At 35.6% G+C, this 24,084-nt stretch overlaps 1 protein-coding gene across 1 annotated transcript in view; it reads right to left on the bottom strand.

Moving 5' to 3' along the window:
- tbck (TBC1 domain containing kinase) overlaps positions 1 to 24,084 on the bottom strand; it is a 99,285-nt gene that overhangs the window by 16,207 nt on the left and 58,994 nt on the right. The window contains exon 23 of the mRNA XM_056456576.1: positions 14,667 to 14,842. Within this exon, the coding sequence (XP_056312551.1) occupies positions 14,667 to 14,842 (176 nt within the window). The remainder of the gene's footprint in view (positions 1 to 14,666; positions 14,843 to 24,084) is intronic.

A 24,084-nucleotide genomic window follows, 5' to 3' on the forward strand; every position in this document is an offset into this window, starting at 1 on the left:
CCATGGAGACTAAAGGCTGATTTAAACCGTGTTCTAAATAAAAGCAACGGCACGCAATAGAAGCAATATTTACCATATTAAAAGGAGTTTTTGTTCTAACCAACACCTGAAATTTATATATTAGAAACGGCTTTTATTTCTTGCAGCTGAACAACAGAAAACTGACAATGCTCACCAACTCAAGTAAACCTCATGTGCTTTATTCAGTGTTAAATGCTAATAATGTGAGTTTGAATGCTATTTTACATGACATTTATTGCCATACTACTGAAAGCAGCAGCAGATAGTTCACCTCAGATCTTGAAAATAAAATAAACTGTTTGAAATGGAACTTCAGAACTGTGACTCAGTGAAAGCCAACACATATCAGTGATTCAGCATGTACATTTAATAATGTTAAAGAGGTTTAATATGTATTAATTAGAGAATAAACCTTACCATTTGGTTGGAGTGCAGTAAGTGCACTATTGTGCTTCTGAATGGGAGTATTTAAATTTCTGTCGTGTTTCGTCTGGTGCAAACAGCCAAATTTCTAATCACTGCAAATCTCATCACGTAGTGTATTGTTAATACACGTGGTTACAATCTAACCAGCTCACCTAATGTTTACATTTGTTTACATTTATTTAGATTATTTAATTCATAACCACGTGAAACTCTGAATCTGTGTCTTGTTTCGGATTCTACTACTGTCCATCAGTGGTGGACGATTGGATGCTTACTTTGAGAGCCTTCCTGACTGAATGAATGAAATACGCTGTTTTTATGCATATATACATACATTTCTATATATCTATATATATCTATCTATATCTATCTATCTATCTATCTATCTATCTATCTATCTATCTATCTATCTATCTATCTATCTATCTATCTATCTATCTATCTATCTATCTATCTATCTATCTATATATATATATATATATATATATATATATATATATTGTATATATATACATACATACATGCATATAAATAATACAAAAATGTCAAATGTAGTACCTGTTCAGATGGTTCTGTGATTCCCGATTGTCTCGTTTTTTTAAGTAAATGGCTACAATGAATGATATTGGAGATTTTAAATTCAGCTCGGCTCGCTTCAGAGTTTTTGGATTGAGAATGTGACCTCAGTTCACTAAGAAGTCATTGGCACTTTGTCATTCCGGCAGTCGATCATTAACATTCTAACACAAAGGCCATGTACACAGACTAAAAGGAATGTTTTTAAGAGGATTACCCATAGTTCTTGGCTCTTTGTGTTATAGCGGCGTGCTATCGAGAGCCTTATTATTGAGTTATTGAGTAAACTTGCTTATTCACCTAACAAGGCAAGAATAGCCTTTAAAAGCAGCTAGTAAAGTCTGACTAATGGATGGGGATTCTTGATGAAATGGACTGGTGTTAGTGTGTGTTTATCTATAGTGAGACTTTAATGAGCAACTGTTTGAAGAAGGGGAATCATATATATAAACAGATCCGAGAATTAAATCATATTGGTTTAATTATTCATTCATTCATTCCTTTGGCTTAGTCCCTTTATTCATCAGGGGTCACCACAGTGGAATGAACCGCCAACTTATCCAGCATAAGTTTTACACAACGAATGCCCTTTCAGCTGCAACCCAGTACTGGGAAACACCCATACACTCTCACATTCATACATGTACACTATGCCTAATTTAGTTTATTCAATTCACTCATAGCGCATGACCTTGGACTGTGCGGGAAACCGGAGCTTCCGGAGGAAAACCACACCAACACAGGAAGTACATGCAAACTTGCGCAGAAACGCAACCTTTTTGCTATCAGGCGATAGTACTAACCACTGAGCCACCGTGTTGTCCTAAATTATATATTAAGATATATTCAAACATAAAACATACTTAAACTGTAATAATAGCTTATAATATCACTGTATTTTAACTAAGTAAATGCAGTCTAAGTCTAACAAACATCAAACTGATTGGTTCTGCATGTCAGAATGGCAGTTTGACGATGCAACCATTATTTTACTAACTTAACTCATTAATCCAGCTTGTCATCATGCAACTGAAACGAGAATAGGAATTAAATCATTTACAGTATTTGAAGAGCTTAATCTACATATCTTAGCACTATTAAATCCAAAAACATTGTTTCATTGCAATGACTGACAAATGGGAACAAACAAAGTAAAAAAAAATTGAGTATTTTTTTGAGTAAAATGAGTATTTTTGAGTGGCTGAAATGCAATTCAGAAATGAGGATTTCTCTACTCTAATAAAAATATATCAGTTTAGATCAAGTAGTAATTGTGCAAATTATACATTTATGTTTAAATTTAATATTAGGACAGGTGAAAAAAATGGCAAATCTAATTTATATTACTACACTACCTGACAAAAGTCTTGTCGTCTATGCCAGATGTAAGAGCAACAATTAATATTTTGACTTCTAGTTGATCATTTGGAAAAGTGGCAGAAGGTCATTTTTTCTGATGAATCATCTGTTGAACTGCATCCCAATCATCACAAATACTGCAGAAGACCTCTTGGAACCCGCATGGACCCAAGGTTCTCACAGAAATCAGTCAAGTTTGGTGAAGAAAAAAAATAAAAATTTGGAGTTACATTCAGTATGGGGGCGTGCGAGAGATCTGCAGAGTAAATGGCAACAAATGGTATCAAAACATTTGTGCTGCCCATTACATTACAAACCACCAAACCACCGAAGAGGGCACAAGCCTCCACATAAAAGTTCCTGAAAGCAAAGAATGTCAAGGTGCTCCAGGATTGGCCAGCCCAGTCACCAGACATGAACATTATTGAGCATGTCTGGGGTAAGATGAAGGAGGAGGCACTGAAGATGAATCTTGATGAACTTTGGGAGTCCTGCAAGAACTCTTTCTTTGCCATTTCAGATGACTTTATTAATAAGTGATTTGAGTCATTGCAGAGATGTATGGATGCAGTCCTCCAAGCTCATGGGAGCCATCCACAATATTATTATTTTTCCACTGCACCATGACTTTATATTCTATAATGTACATTATTTCTGTTAAGTGACCAGACTTTTGTCTAAGCAAAGTCAGACCTTACTGTCCTAATTAAATAATTTTAAAAAAATCAAGGTATGATCGTATTTTATTTTGCTAAAATACGTGTGCTCTAGAGGCCTTTGCCTTTTTATCCAAGTCACTTCTGATACCAAATGATCAACTAGGAATCAAGTTATTATTTGTTGTTCCTAAAACTTGGATAGGCGACAAGACTTTTGTCAGCAAGGGTACATTCAAATGTTCATCTTGCACCAAATGATGCACATACGATCTGGGAAATGACAATAATAATAAAAATACTAATAATACTACTACTACTACTAATAATAATAATAATAACAATTAAAAAAATTATATATATATATATATATATATATATATATATATATATATATATATATATATATATATATATATATATATAGTTGAAGTCAGAATTATTAGCCCCCCTGAATTATTAGCCCCCGTTTATTTTTTATTTTTTATTTTTTTCAACACATTTCTAAACATAATAATTTTAATAACACATTTCTAATAACTTATTATTTTTATCTACATATTTTTCAAGACACTATACAGCTTAAAGTGACATTTAAAGGCTTAACAAGGTTAATTAGGTTAACTAGGCATGTTAGGGTAATTAGGCAAGTTATTGTATAACGATAGTTTGTTTTGTAGACAATCAAAAAAAAATTGCTTAAAGGGGCTAATAATTTTTGACCTTAAAATGGTTTTTAAAAAATTAAAAACTGCTTTTATTCTAGCTGAAATAAAACAAACAAGACTTTCTCCAGAAGAAAAAATATTATCAGACATACTGTGAAAATTTCCTAAACATCATATTACTTAAAAATAAATTCAAAGGGGGGCTAATAATTCTGACTTCAACTATATTTATATATTTATATATATATATATATATATATATATATGTATATATATATATATATATATATATATATATATATATATATATATATATATATACATACATACATACATACATACATACATACATACATACATACATACATACATACATACATACATACATACATACATACATACATACATACATACATACATACATACATACATACATACATATATATATATATATATATATATATATATATATATATATATATACATGCATACATATATACATACATACATACATACATACATATATATATATATATATATATATATATATATATATATATATATATATATATATATATATATATATATATATATATTTATATAAATATTATATATATTATTATTATTATTATATAAATAAGTATTATTATTTAATCATAATAATTATAAATTGATTTATTTAATTATTCATTTATTTTTCTTTTACTAAATAAATGCGTCTAGTTTAGAGCAATTGTCAAAACAACAGCTTGTCAATGTCTGCATAATCCTACTGCTTTCACTAAATAATCCAAGTTTTCATGAAACGTGAATATGAATATGAATGAAATGATACATGACGTGTGAAAAGCTTAATCTACTGAATCAGGAAGCTTTGTTTTGTTGTGGTGACTGACAAACAGGAACATACAAAAAACTACATTTCCAATGTACAAACAGTGACTGATGTACATAACAGATATGATCATTTCATGAATTACATTCTTGTTTTGCAAATGATACATTTAAGTTTCCATAAAATATAAAGACCAGCAGAAAATGTCAAACATTACGTACATTATTAAATCTGAATGTTCATCTCGCATCAAACAATGTGCATGCAACCTCAGAAATGTCAATTCAATTACTGGAATATATTGGCAGTTCACGCAACAAATTTCAAATCAAATCTGGGCCGTGTTGTGCACCAGACATGACCATCTGATTATTATATTCTATATTGGTGTCAGCAACCATCTAAATAATAGTGTAGTGGTTATTACTGTTCATCATGACAGTCATTTTCAGAGCATCAACAACTACTTAGTGCTGCTCAAAAAATCATTCAGCCACGTACACATGATGTTTTCCCCTGAATCACCTGAAGTTTCTCGTATCATCATCCCTATCGCACACACTTTTAGTCACTGACAGAAGGTTTGGCTGCGAGTTGCGACTTGTTGGAGTCGGGCTTTAGTGACGGCGCCTGTCAGATGGCCGACTGAAGGAGAGAGCTTGTTCAGCAGACACATCATGCTCTAATGACCAGGAGATGACAATCAACAGAAGGCCTAACCGCACCATTTACCACAGCTAGAGAAAGACAGACGCAGGAAAAAAATGCATGACAAAGGAGAAATAAATACCAGTGCCAGCTGTAAAGAAATGGGAATTTCTCTAAAACATTTACATTTATGCATTCAGCAGGTACTTTCAGTCAACGCTTTCTAAGCAGTTTGTCTAAGAGCCAACAATATTCGTTAAAAACATAACAGAGATACCACTCTAACATGCGCTTATAAATATGGCATGGCTTCTGAATGCAAACATCAGACACGCTAAAAAGATGTTAATAACTTAACTTGTGATGCATTGGTGTTTTATGTTTATTTATGCTTTTGAATTGCATTATGGGACCTTGATCGATGCATTGACAACTTCTGATGTTAAAAAGTTTGACTTTTAGTGACATTTTTAGCAGTTTGTTCTGTCATTTCAGTCATTTCTGCATGTTTTCAACCTAAACTGTGCTGGTTTATACTGTATAAACTGCTAGTTTCATTTTCGTAATGACCATATACATACAGTAAAGATCACCTACACTTTACCAGGAGCCCTATCATAATCAACACACAAGCATCTTTTTGCAAGTTTCAGCCTGGAGAGGTTTAATTTTCACGTTCTGTGCCATGTGGTTTAAACAGCAAATGTATTCATGCATATAAACAGCAAATGCATATGCTGGTCTAAAAACGAGGAGCGTTAACGTGCATTGTTGACACATTGCTATTTTGAGGCAACTGAAATAGACAAATAGCCACTGACCAACTAAAAGTTGTTCTAATGTTAATTCTGCAGGTTTTTAGTCATTTAAATAGCAAAATAGTGGTAAGCACCTCGCTTATTACACACACAGGGATGCACAGCAGCACACAAATATCTTTAAATATCAAAAATTAATAGGGATGTAACGATTCATTGTGAGCCGGTTGAAAATAGATTCAAATATGTGACGATTTAAACTGGTTGAAATGTTGAATGAATCGTGATACATGTTTTGAACAGAGGGAACGCTGTGTTAACAGGCGCAATCTCACCTTACCTGCGCATAAGCGGCGAGCAAGAGGTGGGGTGGCAGATTAAAATTACAGCGGTGAAGTCCACCAGACAAAACACAAACAGCGTGCAAATACTGCAAAAATATGTTTACTTGCACTAACAGAACAACAAATATGATGCTCATAAACTGTCAGCACAGTGAAAAACTACTGTCAAAGACGTCTATACGCAAAAACACTATTAATAAGCCAAACTAAGCGGACTGGATGATTTGACGAGTACTACGGAGATCACACAGTGCATCAGTGTTTTCATAGCAAAAATGTGAAGATGTTTCACAGACTGAAAGATAAGGTTGTTCTGTTACAAAACCAGGTATTAGATTATTTTGACCCTCTCTTTTTCAAATTAGTTTATGCATATTTTAATAATTTGCTTATTATTATTGAATATTTAAAAATGTTCAAGATTATCTCTTCTTAAGTGTATCATACTGATACTCATGCTAATTAATTATACAAGTATTATTAATTATTCACCTTCATAATCATGTTCAACTCCTGTCTCTATCCTACTATATAATTAGTAATATTATAATCAGTATTTTATGTCAGTGGCCAGTCCAGCCCCTATGGAAGATTATGTAATTGCATCCTGCGTCTACTGTGGATCAGTTACTTTTCAAATGTGTGTGTGTGCGCCATGCATCACACAACAAGATTAATTCTGATTGGATATTTTGTGAAAAACATCCCTCAATCACATTCTCGTCTTAATTTAATTAGTCAACAAAAATGTCAGTATATTTTAATTATAGTTGTCGTCATCATCGCTTAATTTTTATCTAGTTTTCGTCGGAAGAAACTTGTTCGTCACGAAAATTATGACGATCCTTTTCTGTAAACGAAATTAACACTGATGCATTGTACGCAAAAACCCTTCACCCCTTACTAACTGCTTTGTAGACGTCAAATCCTGGTTTACCTCAAACTTCCTGAAATTAAGTGACAATAAAACTGAAGTTCTACTTATAGGTACACGATCCACTTTAAACAAATCACACAACTTTTCTACTCCCACAGGTGATACTGTCATTACCCCCTTCATTCTTCGACAGCACCCTTTCATTCACTGCACATGTTAATAATGTCACCCAGTCCACTTATTTCCACCTTCAAAATATAAATCGTTTATGTCCTTCCCTCACATCTCATTCAGCTGCCATTTTTGTTCATAGTTTAGTCACATCCCGCTTAGACTACTGTAATTCCCTTCTGTTTGGCCTCCCTAATAAAACTCTTCATAAATTACAACTGGTAAAAACCGCAGCAGCCCGTATTATCACAAAAAAACCCTCTATCTTTTCCATCACACCTATTCTACAACAGCTTCACTGGCTTCCCATCTCTTTCAGAATAATTATAAAATACTTCTTCTCACTTTTAAAGCCATCCACAATCTTGCTCCTCCATATCTTACTAATCTTGTTCATATCGCCACACCTTCTCGAACACTCAGATCTTCTTCTTCCATTCACCTCACTATTCCCTCTGTCCGCCTTGTCACCATGGGGAGCAGATCCTTCAGCCACTCTGCTCCTCAACTTTGGAATTCACTTCCTTCTGATCTCCGTAATTTTCACAATTTAAATTCAAACTCAAAACACATCTGTTTAGAACAGCTTATTCTCTTTAACTCGACTGCATTTTTTCATCATTTGTATATTATACAATAGAATATTTCATATTCTATTGACTTGTATTGTGTTTTTATTTGAACTGATTGTTCTAGCGGTCTTGTACGGTGATCTTAAGTGTCAAGAAAGGCACCTCTAAATAAAATGCATTATTATTATTAGAATTTTTTTATTATTATTATAAAAACCCATCCATAACTAGCTAAGAGATTAAGCACCACCCTTTTAAAACATGCACCAGGCGCAGGCCATGGCCCAATCCCAAATCTATTTTTGTACTCCTACTCCTTCCCCTTGGCCCTTCAAACAGAGTGTGAAGGAGAAGGGCTTCAAAATTTACCCCTAAGAAATGGCACACCACTACAGCACCTGCACACGTCATCATCATAGACTGTAAAATATATGGACGGAGTATCCGTGACGTCACCCATAGGTTTCTGAAGAGCGCAAAAGAAGCCACAAGTAGGCGCGGCCAACCGTCGCCATTTTGTTCGCGCGTCATCGCACCCACGGCGATATACCAAGCAAGGGCAAAGAGGCGGAGAGTGGGCGGAGCTACAGACACCTGCTGGCACTTTGCTTAGACCTGGCAGACAGACTTTACTTTGGGAGAAACGCTTAATACTTTATTAACTGCGACTCGTTTATGTTCTGACCACATGTGCTTGGCTGTACACTATATCAGTAAAGTGATTAGACTTTCAAAAACACTGTAGTAATACATTGAGCCACTAAACATTGCTCTTATGACGTTTTTCTACAGGAGGAAAACGCGAATTACTTCCAAACACTTCAGATATAGTGTGTGTTAGTAAATGCAAGACTATTGATAAAATCTAGCAGAACACTGTATGACAACGCTTCAGATGACTGTTCTAGAGCCTACAGCTAATCAATCTGTCAGATTCTGGAGTGCTTTACGGGTCTAAAGAAAAATATTAATGATAAATGACCTTAAATAAAACAAATACATTTATAGAGATGGTATACAAGTATATAACTTCACTCACATGGGAAACGGAGGCCACGTGAATGGTTTGTGAGCACAATTAAATGCACACAGCATCCCATATCATCTGATAATTGTAAGAAATAAGTGCAAAAGGCAGCTGACTGTGTAAAGCCTCATAAAACAAAACAAAAATACGACGAATATGCTGAGATCAGTGGCTAATCTGCCGGATTCAGCTGAGGTGAAGTGACGGCGACCAGCGAGACCTAGCTGTCACTCAAGTGGCCACGCCCTTAATTATGCAAACTTAATATAACCTAATATAAAGGAAATGGATGAGTTATAAAAAATTCACCCCCCTCACAGTTGTCATGGAGGGTAATAATAGCTATATGAACCAAAATAGTTCTTTGTACCAGGCTGTAAACACCTTTTTTTCTGCTGTAAAGTTGGCCATTCTAACAGAGGGCTCAATTGCACTTTGCTCTATTATGGAGCCAGGACTAGCGGAATTTTGATGAATTGCAGTTTCAGTTACTTCCGTATTGGCCTCCCGAGGGAGAGCGGGAGGTTGCCGCTTGGTCATCATATGTCATCGTGAGCTCTAGCTTTCATATGAGATCAGACGATCGCGACTGCTGTAGGTATTGCAGTTGTGTTATTTTTGGGTATTTATCTTTAGGAAATCACCGAAGGCATATATCATGTTATCCTAACGGTCTATTGTGGCAATAAGCTCGTAACTATACTGTGTATTTACACCATGGCCATATTAATCAATGTAAACACACCAAAAACAACATTAACATTATAGCAGACACTGTAAAAAGCTCATTCCCAGCCACTAGACTTTTCTAACAGGGTTGTGAACATCGAGTGTCATCAAGTGTCAGAATGTTGTGGGACGACTATACAGGAGTTATTATTAGGGATTATAGATAGTGAAAATTAGCAATTTTTATTTTAGTGTTTATTTAAAAGCATGATGATAAAACACGAATGCGGTTATGAATGTATTAAAACATGTTTGTTTGTCGAAAAAATTTGTAATAATGACAAAAAACACAAATTTGTGGATCTCCTGATTTCCGGGTGCAACTATGCTGCCGTTGTGGCTGGTGTATTGTGGGAAACTTCCTTACCCCTTTGTTTTGAGTGTGTTCCAGAAAGATCTCTCTTTCCAGGGCTATCTAGCCCTTCCTCTTAGCCCTACGCCTTCAAGATTGGAGAATTGGGACACCCCTACCCCTTCACGTGAACAAGCAAAACGAGGGGTAGGAGTAAGGGGAAGAGCTAAGGGGTAAAATTGGGATTGGGCCCATGTTTTTTAAAATAGCTAAATCTGATTCAGACATGCCCCTGAGTGCACCTGTGCCATGCGCTTTAATCTCGCAGTCTTTAACCATTGAGCCAATCACACTTCAGAGATTTCTAGCTGGTTATTGCCACTTGTGCGCATTATGGTTAATTGCTTATGTAAAAAATACATCGGCCAAGATGATGAAATGTAAATGTATGTGCGAGTGTGTAGGCTTGCGAAACCGTGAGCATTTCTCAGCCCTTCACAGATATGGACGTAGCTGGATATTGCTGAAGCGCTGCATTTTCCAGATGACAGGCTGCGTTCAGTCAGAGAATAGAAAGAGATTAGGTCAACAGATGAGTGTTTGTGAAGCTCAACGCAGCCTTGGGCCCATCTCTGATGAATCGCAAACAGAGAGACGAATGCGGAGAGGTAAAAGGTTAGACAGACGCTCTCGATGCCACTTGAGTATATCTCACATCCTCATAACACAGACAGACACATCAGTGCTGAGATAAGAAATGCAATTTAGGATGAAAACCTCACAAGCTCCAGCAGAAGTGTTAATATCAGTTAGTCAATGATTGTTATGACATCCTGAAAGAGAAAAGAGAAGTAGGCAAACACATCTTATTTATATGGCTTGATAACTATTATTCATCCATTCACTTTCTTTTCGGCTTAGTCCCTTTATTAATCTTGGGTCGTCACAGCGGAATGAACTGCCAACTTATCCAGCATATGTTTTACGCAGTGGATGCCCTTCCAGCTGCAACCAATCACTCTGAAACACCCATACACTCTCATTCACACACATACACTACGGACAATTTAGCCTACCCAATTCACCTATAGTGCATGTCTTTGGATTTGTGGAGGAAACCAGAGCTGGATCACTATTAGTTCCAAGTTATTTAAAAATTACTCCTCCATCATTTTTTAAGTGGTGTATTTTATCCTGGTTTTGCAGAAGTTCTATATTTAAGTTTTAATACCACTATCCGTATTTTTTATATTTTATAATAGAACGAATAATGAAAAATGGTAAATAAGAATGAAATTAAGTAAGCTGAATAGCATAAATAAATCAAATAGAAATAATAAATCATAATAAATAATCGAAAATATTTATAATAATATATTTTGTGAATTAATATATTTTTTACATTACTATATACAATGACCGGCCACTTTATTAGGTACACATCGTTAATGCAAATTTCTCATCAGCCAATCACATGGCAGCAACTCAATTCATTTAGGCACATGGTCAAGACGATCTGCTGCAGTTTAAACCGAGCATCAGAATGGGGAGGAAAGGTGATTTAAGTGACTTTGAACGTGGTATGGTTGTAGGTCCCAGACAAGCTGGTCTAAGTATTTCAGAAACTGCTGATCTACTGGAGTTTTCACGCACAACCATCTCTAGAGTTTACAGAGAAAATATCCAGTGAGCAGCAGTTCTGTGGGCGCAAATGCCTTGATGATGCCAGAGGTCAGAGGAGAATGGCCAGACTGGTTCCAGCTGAAAGAAAGGCAACTCAAATAACCACTTGTTACAACCGAGGTTTGCAGATGAGCATCTCTGAACACACAACACGTCCAACCTTGAGGCATATTTGAGGGCTACTGTAGCAGAAGACCACACTGGGTGCCACTCCTGTCAGCTAAGAACAGCTGACAGGATTTCTTAGTCTTGATTTCTGCTGCGACATTCAGATGGCAGGGGCAGAATTTGGCATCAACAACACGAAAGCATGTATCCATCCTGCTTTGTACCAACGTTTCCGACTGCTGGTGGTGGTGGTGTAATAGTGTGGGGGATATTTTCTTGCCACACTTTGGGCCCATTAGTAGCAATTGAGCATTGTGTCAACAACACAGCCTACCTGAGTATTGTCGCTGACCATGTCCATCCCTTTATGACCACAGTGTACCCAGATGGCTAATTCCAGCAGGATAGCGCACCATGTCATAAAGCATAAATCCTCTCAGACTGGTTTCTTGAACAGGACAATGCGTTCACCATACTCAAATGGCCTCCACAGTCACCAGACCTTAATCCAATTTAGCAATTTGGTATGGTGTGGAAAGGGAGATTCGCATTATGGATGTGCATCTGAAGAATCTGCAGCAACTGCGTGATGCTATCATGTCAATATGGACCAAAATCTGTGAGGAATATTTCCAGTACCTTGTTGAATCTATGCCATGAAGGATTAAGGCAGTTCGAAGGCAAAAGGGGGTCCAACCCGGTATAATCCCAATTCTACTCTGCAGATCCGGCAGTGTGACTATTGCAAATGCACACATTGTGATATCAATGCTAAAACTATATATTGTGCAGCCCTAATTCAAATATTTATCTAAATTATAAATACTGTCAATTACTATTAATAATACAATTTCATTTTTTTTAAATCACATAGTAGCCTGTGTTCAAACTAGCTTATGAGAAGAAAATGAAAAGTCTTTGTGTAACCTTTGCCCTTTGGTATATGTCAACTAGGAGATTTTCATAATATGACAGGAAGAGTAACGAGCAAAATCAGAAGGTCAGGTCATCACAAAGGTTGGATGAGAGCAGAGAATGGAATATTTATGGGGGAAGGCTGAACTTTCACATGCATTAAGACTTACTTCCCCAAATTAATGGTGACTTACAAGGCAAATGAGGTCAAATCATGCTTGTAGCCTGCATGTGAGCATTCACTGCTGAAACTCTAGAAAGATTTCTAGTAGAAACTAACATGTTCCTGGCATGAATTAACACCTAACTAACATGTTTACTATTTTGCTGACATGTTGTTATCATTAATTAACACGTTGCTCAGGTGTTTCTATTAAGAATTTACATAAAGAAACAAGTTTTTAACAAGTTGCTAACATTTTTCTTAATCAGATTAACATATTTCTTGTTGTGCATTAATTAGCAAGTTAGCTGCATGTTTCTAAAATGAATTTCTTTGCTGTCAGCATGAATTAGATTGTTGTTACCACAAATTAACATGTTGCTAGCATGTTTCTAAAACAAATTAACATATTGTTAGCATGAATTAGCATATCAGCTGTATGTTTCTAACAAGAATTACTTTGCTGTCAGCATGAATTAGCTTGTTGTTACCATGAATACTAACATATTGCTGACATGTTTCTATTGTGAATTAGCGTGAAGAATTGCTAGCAAGAATTAGCCAGTTATCATGATTTACCAAGTTGATAGCATGTTTCTAAAAAACAAATTAACATAATGCTTGCATGAAATAGCACGTTAGCTGCATGTTTATAGAATGAATTACTATAGTGTCAGCACGAATTAGCTTGTTGTTATCACAAATGAACATGCTGCTAGCATGTTTCTATTGTGAATTAGCATAGATTTTTGCACAAATTAGCGAGTCATAATGATTTACCAAGTTGATAGCATATTTCTAAAACAAATGAAAATATTGTTTGCATGAATTAGCATGTTTGTTTCTAACATGAATTACTATGGTGTCAGCCTGAATTAGCTTGTTATCTCGAATTAACATGTTGCTAGCATGTTTCTATTGTAAATTGGCATGAAGAATTGTTAAAATGAATTAGCAAGTTATCATGATTTGTCAAGTTACTAGCATGTTCATGAAACAAATTAACACATTGCTTGCATGAGTTAGCATGTTAGCTGCATGTTTTTAACATGAATTACTATGCTGTCAGCATTAATTACCTTATTATCTCTGATAAACATGTTGCTAGCATGTTTCTATTGTGAATTAGCATGAGGAATCGCTAGGACGAATAAACAAGTTATCATGATTTACCAAGTTGCTAGCATGTTTATGAAACAAATTAACATATAGATAGCATGAATTAGCACATTATGAACAGGTCTAACATGAATTAGCATGGTGTTATTGCAAATGAACATGTTGCTAGCACAAATGAACATGCTGCTAACACATTTGTAGTATGAAATAAAAAGAAAAATACTATTTTGACTATTTGAGTGTTCAGCTGGTCTTTGTTTAGGCACTGTGGTGTTTACTAGCGAACCAGAGCGTCTCATTAGGAAGTGAACAGCGAGAGTATCAATGGCTGAATTCTTCACTCTTCTGACCGCGAATCTTCATGGATCATTTGATCAGCACTGGGTAATTGGCTCTATCCTTCATGCTCCCTGAATTTACCTTTCAGCTCAAGGCAATCTTTAATAGTCCAAAAAGGCCAAGAGGAACTCAGCAAGACGTCGAAGGTGATTACTGTAATAAAGGTCACTCTTTTTGTATAAGATTTGTACATTAAGATCTTCAACAGCAACAAGTAATGCAACAGAAAGTTTTCATCTTTTTTGGTATTTTTAACGCTATCACTATTCAACCAAAACCATAAATTTTGATTACACTAATTAATGAATTCACCATTTTATTGGTTCCTAGTAAGTCTAAGATGACGTAGAGACACTCAAAGGTAATTTTCAGACACTTACCAGGTCAGTTTTGGTCAGTTCTTGAAAGTCGGAGGCGTAATATGAAGGTGTTTTGCCGAAGCTGTTGCTCTCGCTGGGAGGTTTGTTTGGCTGGGCATGCTGGCGGTAAGTGGCACTTTTAGGAGTCCAGCAAAAAAGGTTGATGGATTCGCGGACACAGCGTTCAATGTCGATCTCTGAATGCAAAACACCAACAACAACAAGAAAGAATAGTTACTCTACAAAAGCCTGAAAAGTTTATTCAAGTCTTCATTTATTTGAAAACTGGCAATCACATTACAGTTACATCACAGAAGTGTTTTAGATTATCAAAATAACTACGAATTTATTTATCTAGTAGCAGTGATCGTTAATTAATGCAAATTGAAATTCTGACTGATTAACTATTTTTTTATACCAACCTATTGTCATTTTCTGCAAATAAGTGGTCTAAATGATGATATTAAATGATTATCAGTAATAATACACATACTTGGTAAAACAATAATAATAATAAAAATTGGCAATACTTTAGTTTACATATACATATATATATATACATATATATATATATACATATATATATATATATATATATATATATATATATATATATATATATATATATATATATATATATATATATATATATATATATATATACATACATATACATACATATACATATACATATACATACATACATACATATACATACATACATATACATATACATACATATACATACATATACATATATATATATATATATATATATATACATACATATATATATATATATATATATATATATATATATATATATATACAGACATATACATATATATATATATATATATATATATATATATATATATATATATATATATATATATGCCCCGTAGCATTCGCTTAAAAAAAAATAAATGCAGCCATACGTACCTCTGGCTACATAATTCGCAGTCTCCAGATAGATATATATATATATATATATATATATATATATATATATATATATATATATATATATATATATATATATATACACACACACACACACACACACACACACACACACACACACACACACACACATATATATATATATATATATATATATATATATATATATATATATATATATATATATATATATATATATATATATGTGTGTGTGTGTGTGTGTGTGTGTGTGTGTGTGTGTGTGTGTGTGTGTGTGTGTGTGTGTGTGTGTGTATGTATATGTGTATACTGAATCTTTTTCGAGCTATTTAAATATCTCAAGAGCACTAAAAACAACAACGTCATGCTCGTTCGCCAAAAACCACAGGAGTATCACAGACTGTCTAACTTCCTCCTAATTAACCTTGGACGACATTAGAAAGCGTCTCCAGAGAGCCTTCGCTTCAACTGATCCACTGACTCTCTGCCAAAGCCTCAGTCAGACCCAAACAAAATTTAGTGAAGACATCAACACTTGATTCACACTCTCACAAGTAGCGGAAGAAGAGAAAAGTAGATTCTGCAGCTTCCTTCAAAGGCAAAGCCAACTCTCTTGAGCCGCGCGCCTTAAACCGGAGATTAAAGTAACAGGGATACAAACAAATCAGGAATCCTCTCCTCGCAATCTAGCCCGCTTCCAATCCTGTTAGTGACGAAAAAAAAGTATCCCTAATGAAGTGCTTTAGCATGCTTGGCCTACTATTCAAATCAAGCCTAGTGTGACAGCTGCATTTTATTTAAGAGGATGTGATCTGAATCCTGGATTAGAAGCACTGGACTGGCACTGAGGGATTGTGATTACTGTTTTCTATAGCTGAAAGAGGCCAGAAAAAGAGTGTGAGATACAGCATGGAGTAAGAGAAGCTGTAACTACTTATGCTGTGTTCACATCAGATGCAGAACGCATGAATAAATCGTGCTATTTACGCTTAAATAGACGTGTGAACATTTTGAGTATCATTTGAATAATTTGATTATTGAAGTGCCTCTGACATTCGATCCTTTCAGAAACAGACAAATGCGCGAAACTGACGCGCAGAAAAAAAAAAAGTGTAGCCGGAAACAACAAAGGAGCGAATGATTCTTTCAGCAACCTAAAACATGAACAAACTGTCATGTTTAACTATTATCACCACCTAATGGAGTTCACCCTATGAACTCAGAATGACGGAATTGCTGTCTAACAGAGGTTACATGTGCTGGTGAAGATTAAAGATACAGATGAGAGGTTTGCACTGATTGTGGGCTACATTATATGTTGCGTGTTGTTTCTGAACCCAAATAAGGACTAATTGTATGCTATGTGTAGTTTATCTGTAATTGGTAACATATCAGAGACTGTAAGGGGCTGTATGTGTTCATAAATGTTGCATTTATTTATTTATTTTATATAATTGCAGACGTTACAGTAGGCTATTTCACTATTCGTCATTGATCTGCAGTTATAATCAAATCATGTTCATAGAAAAGTTAGTAATGAACATTTATACACAAGTATTTATGTGTATGAAGCATCTGCTTTGTGAGAAGTGCTTCTCATATGATATGTGAACGACTCTTACAGCTTTACTTCGACATTTCCTTGAGCGAGAATGACGTAGACTGAAACTTTATGTCGCACACCACACCCACCAAAAGACCCTTTTAGAAGAGGAATTGCAAGCCTGATAAAGGTGACCCGTACCGACCCATACCGTACCATACTGTACCACTCAGTGGAAATGAGCCATAAGAATTTCTCCAGAAGGATCTTATAGGAAATACTGTGAAAGATCCCTTGCTCTGGAAAACATGATTTGGGAAATATTTGAAAAAGTAATAATAATTTTGACTTCATATATTGACTTGTTTTTCTGTCTACTTTATGCAGAATTTCACCCATTTAGCAGTAAATTCAAAAGCAGTTGTGAATTTCGCCAAAAAGGTGACAATCTTGCTTCCCTGGAACTGCTATTTGTATGGCACACAGAGCTTCTGTCAATGTGATGTGTTTCAAATCTATCTCCTACGAGGCTTCATTCCAGTCTAGATGGCAAGCAAGGCTCTGGAACCGAGACAGGAGGAGGAGGAGGAGGAGGAGGATGAATGCAAACAGCATGAGAGATGAGTCTCCAATCAGTCCCTGCATTAGAGACTGAGACAGATGATCCGCCTCACCTCCAAAAAAAAAAAAAAAAAAAAAAAAAAAAAAAAAAAAAAAAAAATCACCTCCCTGTCCCTCCTTTAACTGACCCAAATCTACAGGCAAAGATGAGCAACGACAGTCGGGGTCTGGAGGTTGCAGACACTCGCAGATCATAATTACAGTGCTTCGTCACCTCTGCCATAACTCTAACACAACACCGTCCCAATCACAAAGATGCAGGGCTGCTTCACAGTGGACATTATGTGCAGGACGTCAGTTCTGTGGTCCCGTTTTTGGTTTGATTCGGTTTACATTGTAAAAAAAATTACATTTCAATACCTTTTACAAATACCATACATCTCCTTCTGGTCTCAATATTTCAAAACCAGTTTTTGTTTCCAGTTAGCTCTGGAATGTGAGCTTTTGGTTAATTTCCTGTAAGTTTGTCTTTATCAGGTTATCAAACTAAAATGATTGACATGTGTCTTGTTAGCGCAAGACATTTGATAGCCCTCCATTGGAAGAATCCATCCATTGACCACAGGTTGAAAGATTTGTCACAATAGATTGCACTGGAAAGAATTACCTACAGTATAATGCCTCACTCACACTAGCTCTGGGTGGCGACCTGCTGCAAACGCAGGTCTGTGTAGGTATACACAGCACGACTACAACTGGCCTCTGAGCGAGCTATTAAATTGAGTCAAACTGTCATTCAGTGCAGTTTTTTGAACATCTATGTGTTGCAGAGCAAGAACATTCATTCATTCATTCATTCATTCATTCATTTTCCTTCGGCTTTATTCATCAGAGGGCGCAACAGCAGAATGAACCGCCAACTTATCCAGCATATGTTTTACACAGCGGATGCCCTTCCAGCCACAACCCAGCACTGGGAAACACCCATACACTTTTGCATTCACACACACACTAAGGCCAATTTAGCTTATTCAATTATAGCGCATGTCTTTGGACTGTGGGGGACACCGAAGCACCCAGAGGAAACACAAACATGGGGAGACATTGCAAACTCCACACAAAAACACCAACTGGCCCAGCCGGGGCTCGAACCGGCGACCTTCTTTCAGAGCAAAAACATGTTGAATAAAAAAAAGGATTGAGTTTCTGCCTGGAACCATTTCCCTAGTGTAAATGTGTGTGTGCCATTTACAGTCCAGAACATTCTCCAATCCCAAACCCAACAGACTGGCATGGAAGAAACGAGTAAAAATATTCAGTCACAGTGCATGAATGTTGCATGACACACCGGCATCTTCCAGCACAGTTTTCCTAGTGAAGCCTAGACAAATATCAAGCAATTGGGCGACAGATCAGGCAATGCATTCCACATTTCATCTTCATAAACAGAGCTTTCGCCACAGCGTTCTTTAATACCTTTCACACGGCATTAAGCAGACAGGCATGAAAGAGCAGTAAAACGGGATAAAAACTAAAAGCCAGACTACAAAATCCTACTGACGTCATATGTATCATAAATCAGACATCTGCAGGATGTGAAACAGACATTATCATTGTAATGGCAATACCTGTTACACCTGTATTTTAGTGTAAACAGTGGTTATTATCATGGGAAATCATTTAAAGGGTAAATAACTGTGGTTAAAATGCTTTTCCAACTTAACATGGTACCAGTGTGCTACAAACAAATGCTAACCGTGTATTAAATCAAACTACAGTTATACTAGGATTGTACTAAAACAAACTACCATTGTCTTTAAACAAAATAGCAGTGTTAACTCATGCTAGCCCTGTGCTATACATAGTAGAAACAAACCAGAAATGTGAAAAGACATGCTAACATTGTGTTACAAGCCTAACAAACATGTTAGCTGTGCAATAGGTGAAGCTAGACATGTGTTAAACAATGCTAGAAACATGCAAACAATGTTCAAATGCGTTAGCAATGTGTTTAGCCATGTTAACCTGCTGGCAAAGTTTTAAAACATGTCAGCGATGGGGTAAACTATGCTAGCAATGTGCTAAATCATGTTAGAAATCGTCTTAGAAACATGTTAGCAAACCTGCTAAAACATACTAACAATGCATTAAAGTGTTAATAATGATTATTGGAAGGGTACCAGGTAACTGTGGTAAAAATACTTTGCCCACATAACAGGATACCAGTGTGCTACAAAAAATGCTAACAGTGTCCTAAACATCAAACTACAATTATACTAGCATTGTGCTGAAAAATACTACCTGCAGTATGTCTGTAGATTTACTAGCAGTGTTAACTCATGCTCGCAGTGTATTAATCTTGCTAGAAGCCTTGTAACGCATGCTAGCTGTGTAGCCTAATAAATATGCAAAACAATAAATGTGTTAAACTTTGCTACAAACAATGTTAAAATGTGTTAGCAATGTGTTTGACCATGTTAACCTGCTAGCAAAGTTTTAAAACATGTCAGCGCTGTGGTAAACCACGCTAGCAATGTGCAAAATCATGTTAGAAATGTGTGCATGGTTTTCAAACATACTCAGAGGGCTACAAATATGCTAGCGATGAAAAATAGGTTAGCTTCAATAATAAGCCTTGTTAGATACATGCTAGTATTGTTTAAAACTTTTTCATAGTGTGCTAAAACAAGTAACCAGTGTACTGCTTCATCTTGGAAACATGTTAGTAGTTAATAGTTAAAAGTGTTAATAGTGTGTTAACCCACACTAGCAGTGCGCTAACAACGTGAAAGTCCTAAAAACCACTAAGCAATCTATATATTTGAGCAATCATAAACATTTCTTTCAGATAAGGCCATGGATGGTCATCAGTGCTGGCAATGCTTGATGTGCCAGCTTCGGCTTCATCACTGGCTGCAGCCATGTCGCTTTTTAAACACCTGGTATTAGGCAAGCAGCTAATTCACGTTCACGTGATTTAGCTCATAAATAGCATACGGTACCTACAGCACCCTGCAGATGGCGATATCGCCTCGTCCGCCCAACAAATTAGCTGTGGTAGATAAAGATGCCGACTTGTCACGCACAATCACAATGTAATGAGTAACGGTAAGCGTCCGTTCAAATGTAGTGGAGTAAAGAGTACATATATTCAATCAAAAATTTAGTCTGGTAGAGATTAAAAGTTGCTTATATTTTTGAAACTCAGGGCAAGTACAAAGCAGCCAAAAAATACTTAAGTAAAGTAACGAAGTCCATTTACTCAAGTACTTCACACCACTGCCCGGTACTAGTAAGGTGTACCCAATAAAGTGACCAGTGAATGTAAATCATGCAGCATTCTATAATAATTCTATAAAGACAAAATATAAAGTAATAAATAAATGTATAAATGTTACATTTCTGCAATGTCTCACTTGCTACCATTAAGCAGTACTATTAATATCAGAACAACTCTTTAAAAATGTATGTCTGTCGAGCTCTTACACTGAACAGCACCCGCAGACACATAGCTTCTCTTGACAGAACGGATTAATGTTAGCGTGTCCATTCAGAGTCTACAAAATAATGACAAAGTGAAAAGACACTGAATCCGCACCATTTAACACCTACTGGTTCGTGAATGCATTTCATCACTGACATCCTTTTCCAACCCAGTATGCAGAATGCATAAAAGAGGAAATAAAAAAATGGCCTCGACAAAAATTATAGCAGTTAGCTAAAAACTTCTTTATGAGGGAATATAAAAAGACTAGGAATAAAAATTGACCTCTGTGAACTTTTCCCAATGAATATAGCTTGCTATTGTGATATAAAAAATGAAAGGTATGCCTGCACTTATGGGCAAAACAAAACATGCAATCTCATATACAAACCCAGCCTTTATGGCCTAATCACTAACCTGCGTGAGAGAATAAAAATGACGGCGAAAAAAAAAGTCTAACGTGTTATTAACAAGTTGAGACGTTTGCGTATGGGAGGCAGGAATTACAAGGCACAGATTCACCAGCTCTATATTTAGTGCTAATAGTGAGCAAAGTAAATAGAGTCATGTAGCGACAAGCGGGTCAGACTAACATGTTTAGACGGAGGAATGTGATGACTGCTTAAAGTATCAATAGAGAAATGCCTTATTTAATGCTGCTGGAATGGGAGTCGGGCAGGGGTATAAATTAATAATGCGCTATAAAGTGTACAGTGTAAAATGAGGTTCTGGTGAAGCAATATAACTAAAACGGTTTCTCTATGGCAAGACTCTTTATTACGTGCTTGAACTTGGGATCAGGGGTTTAACCAAACTTCAGACTTAAAAACAAACTCATCTTTTCTTTTTTCTAAACCCTTTTTTTATTCAGTAAAACACAAAACAGGACATTCTGAGGAGTGTGGTTGTTCATTTAGTAATAAATATTGACCAGTACTATTATATATTATGCAAAATTAAATATATTATGAATAATTTAGCATAAATATTATGGCTAAAATGATTTGTGTACAACATATTTAGATTATGGAGTCATACAAAAGCAAACAGCCTAAAATTTAAGGTATCACTTCGTTTCATTCCTTACATGTTCAATTAAGAATTAAGAATGATTCAATTGATTCAATTCGAGGAATCAGTTCATCTAATTTTCAGATATATGGTTCAGTTGATTCAGTTAGTGGGTTCAGTTGGTGAACTTTTGAATTAAATTGACATTTTCTTGGGTTCAACTGATCCAATGCTTGGCTTCAGTTGATCCAGTTCTTAAGCTAATTAATGGGGTGATCCAGTTCATGCAGTACTTCAGTTCAGTTCAAGCCATTCAATTGATTCAGTTCTTGAGTTTAGTTGATCCAATTCTTGAGTTGAGCTGGTTCATTCACTTCTTGGGTTCATTTTTTTCTAATTCAGCTCAGTTGACCCAGTTCTTATAATCAGTTCATTTAGTTATTGTGTGAATTGACCCAGTGTTTGAGCTCATTTTAGTCAATTAATTATTTAATATATTTGATGCCATGCTTGGGTTTAGTTCATTCAGTTATTGAGTTCAACTGATCACTTTTTTGTTGTTGTTCAATACTTGGGTGGATTCAGTTAATTTGGATCTTGGGCTCAGTTAATCCCATTCAGTTATTAGGTTCATTCAATACAGTTCCAGGGTTCCGTTGATCCAGTTAAGCTAATTCTTGGGGTGATCCAGTTCATTCAGTTCAGTTCAGTTTAATTAATTCAATTGATTCAGCTCTTGGGATCAGTTGATCCAGTTCTAGAGTTTAATTCTTGAGTTGGTCTGGTTCATTCACTTCTTGGGTTCATCCACTTCAGTTCAGTTGAACCAGTTCTTGGAATCAGTTCATTCAGTTTTTGTGTAACTTGACCCAGTGTTTTGGTTCAGTTTAATCAATTAATTTCTTGAATATCTTTGATGCCATGCTTGGGTTCAGTCCATTTAGTTATTGGGTTCATATGTTTTTTGTTCTTCAATTTTTGGGTAGATTTGATAATTCTATTTAATAGAATCCAGTTCAATCCAGTTCCAGGGTTCAGTTGATCCAGTTAACTAAGTGACCCAGTTCATTCATTTCTACAGTACATTTCAGTTTATTCCATTCAGCTGATTCAATTATTGGGTTCTGTTGATCCAGTTCTTGAGTTTAATTCTTGAGATGAGCTGGTTAATTTTATCCAGTTATTGGGTTCAGTTGATCTTGAGTTTAATTATTGAGTTAAGCTGGTTCATTTGATCCAATTAAGGGGGTTAAGTTGATCCAGTTCTTAAGTTCAATTCATTCAGTTATTGTGTAAATTGATCCTGTGCTTGTGCTCAGTTAATTATTTTCATAAGTTTAGGTGATTCGTTTCTTAAATTTATATGATGCAGTTCTTGGATTCAGTTCATTCAGCGCTTTCAGTTGATTCTGTTTTTGAGTCATTATGCTCAGTCACAATCACGGTGATTAAGCATTACAATTATATTATTGTATTATTACATTATATTATTAAAGTGTGATGTCAAGCAAAGCGGCTTTCGGGTCCAAGCGCTCTATCAAACTGTATAAGGAGACTCATGAAATGGTAATAATAAACATTTAGGAAACGCTGTAATACTTCTGAAAATCATGATTGCAATATATATGTCCATGCCTGATATGCGATGGCCAGAAAGTGATTCATTTTTTTATAAATTGTTAAAATTTAGTATTTGTGATGCAGCAAGCCCAGAGATTGTTGTGTACACTGTGACTTTAAAATTCACTTTAATGTGTGATATGAATAAAAAGTGGTCATAAACAAATATTTTCTCAATTAAAATGAGTAGCGGCTTGGACCCGAAACAGTATTATGTACGTCACCAACACGTCACCACTTAACAAGCGGATAACATCTTAAACTTCAGTTTGTTCAGT

The sequence above is a fragment of the Danio aesculapii genome, chromosome 1 (genome assembly GCF_903798145.1).
Source record: "Danio aesculapii chromosome 1, fDanAes4.1, whole genome shotgun sequence".
NCBI classification, from domain to species: domain Eukaryota; kingdom Metazoa; phylum Chordata; class Actinopteri; order Cypriniformes; family Danionidae; genus Danio; species Danio aesculapii.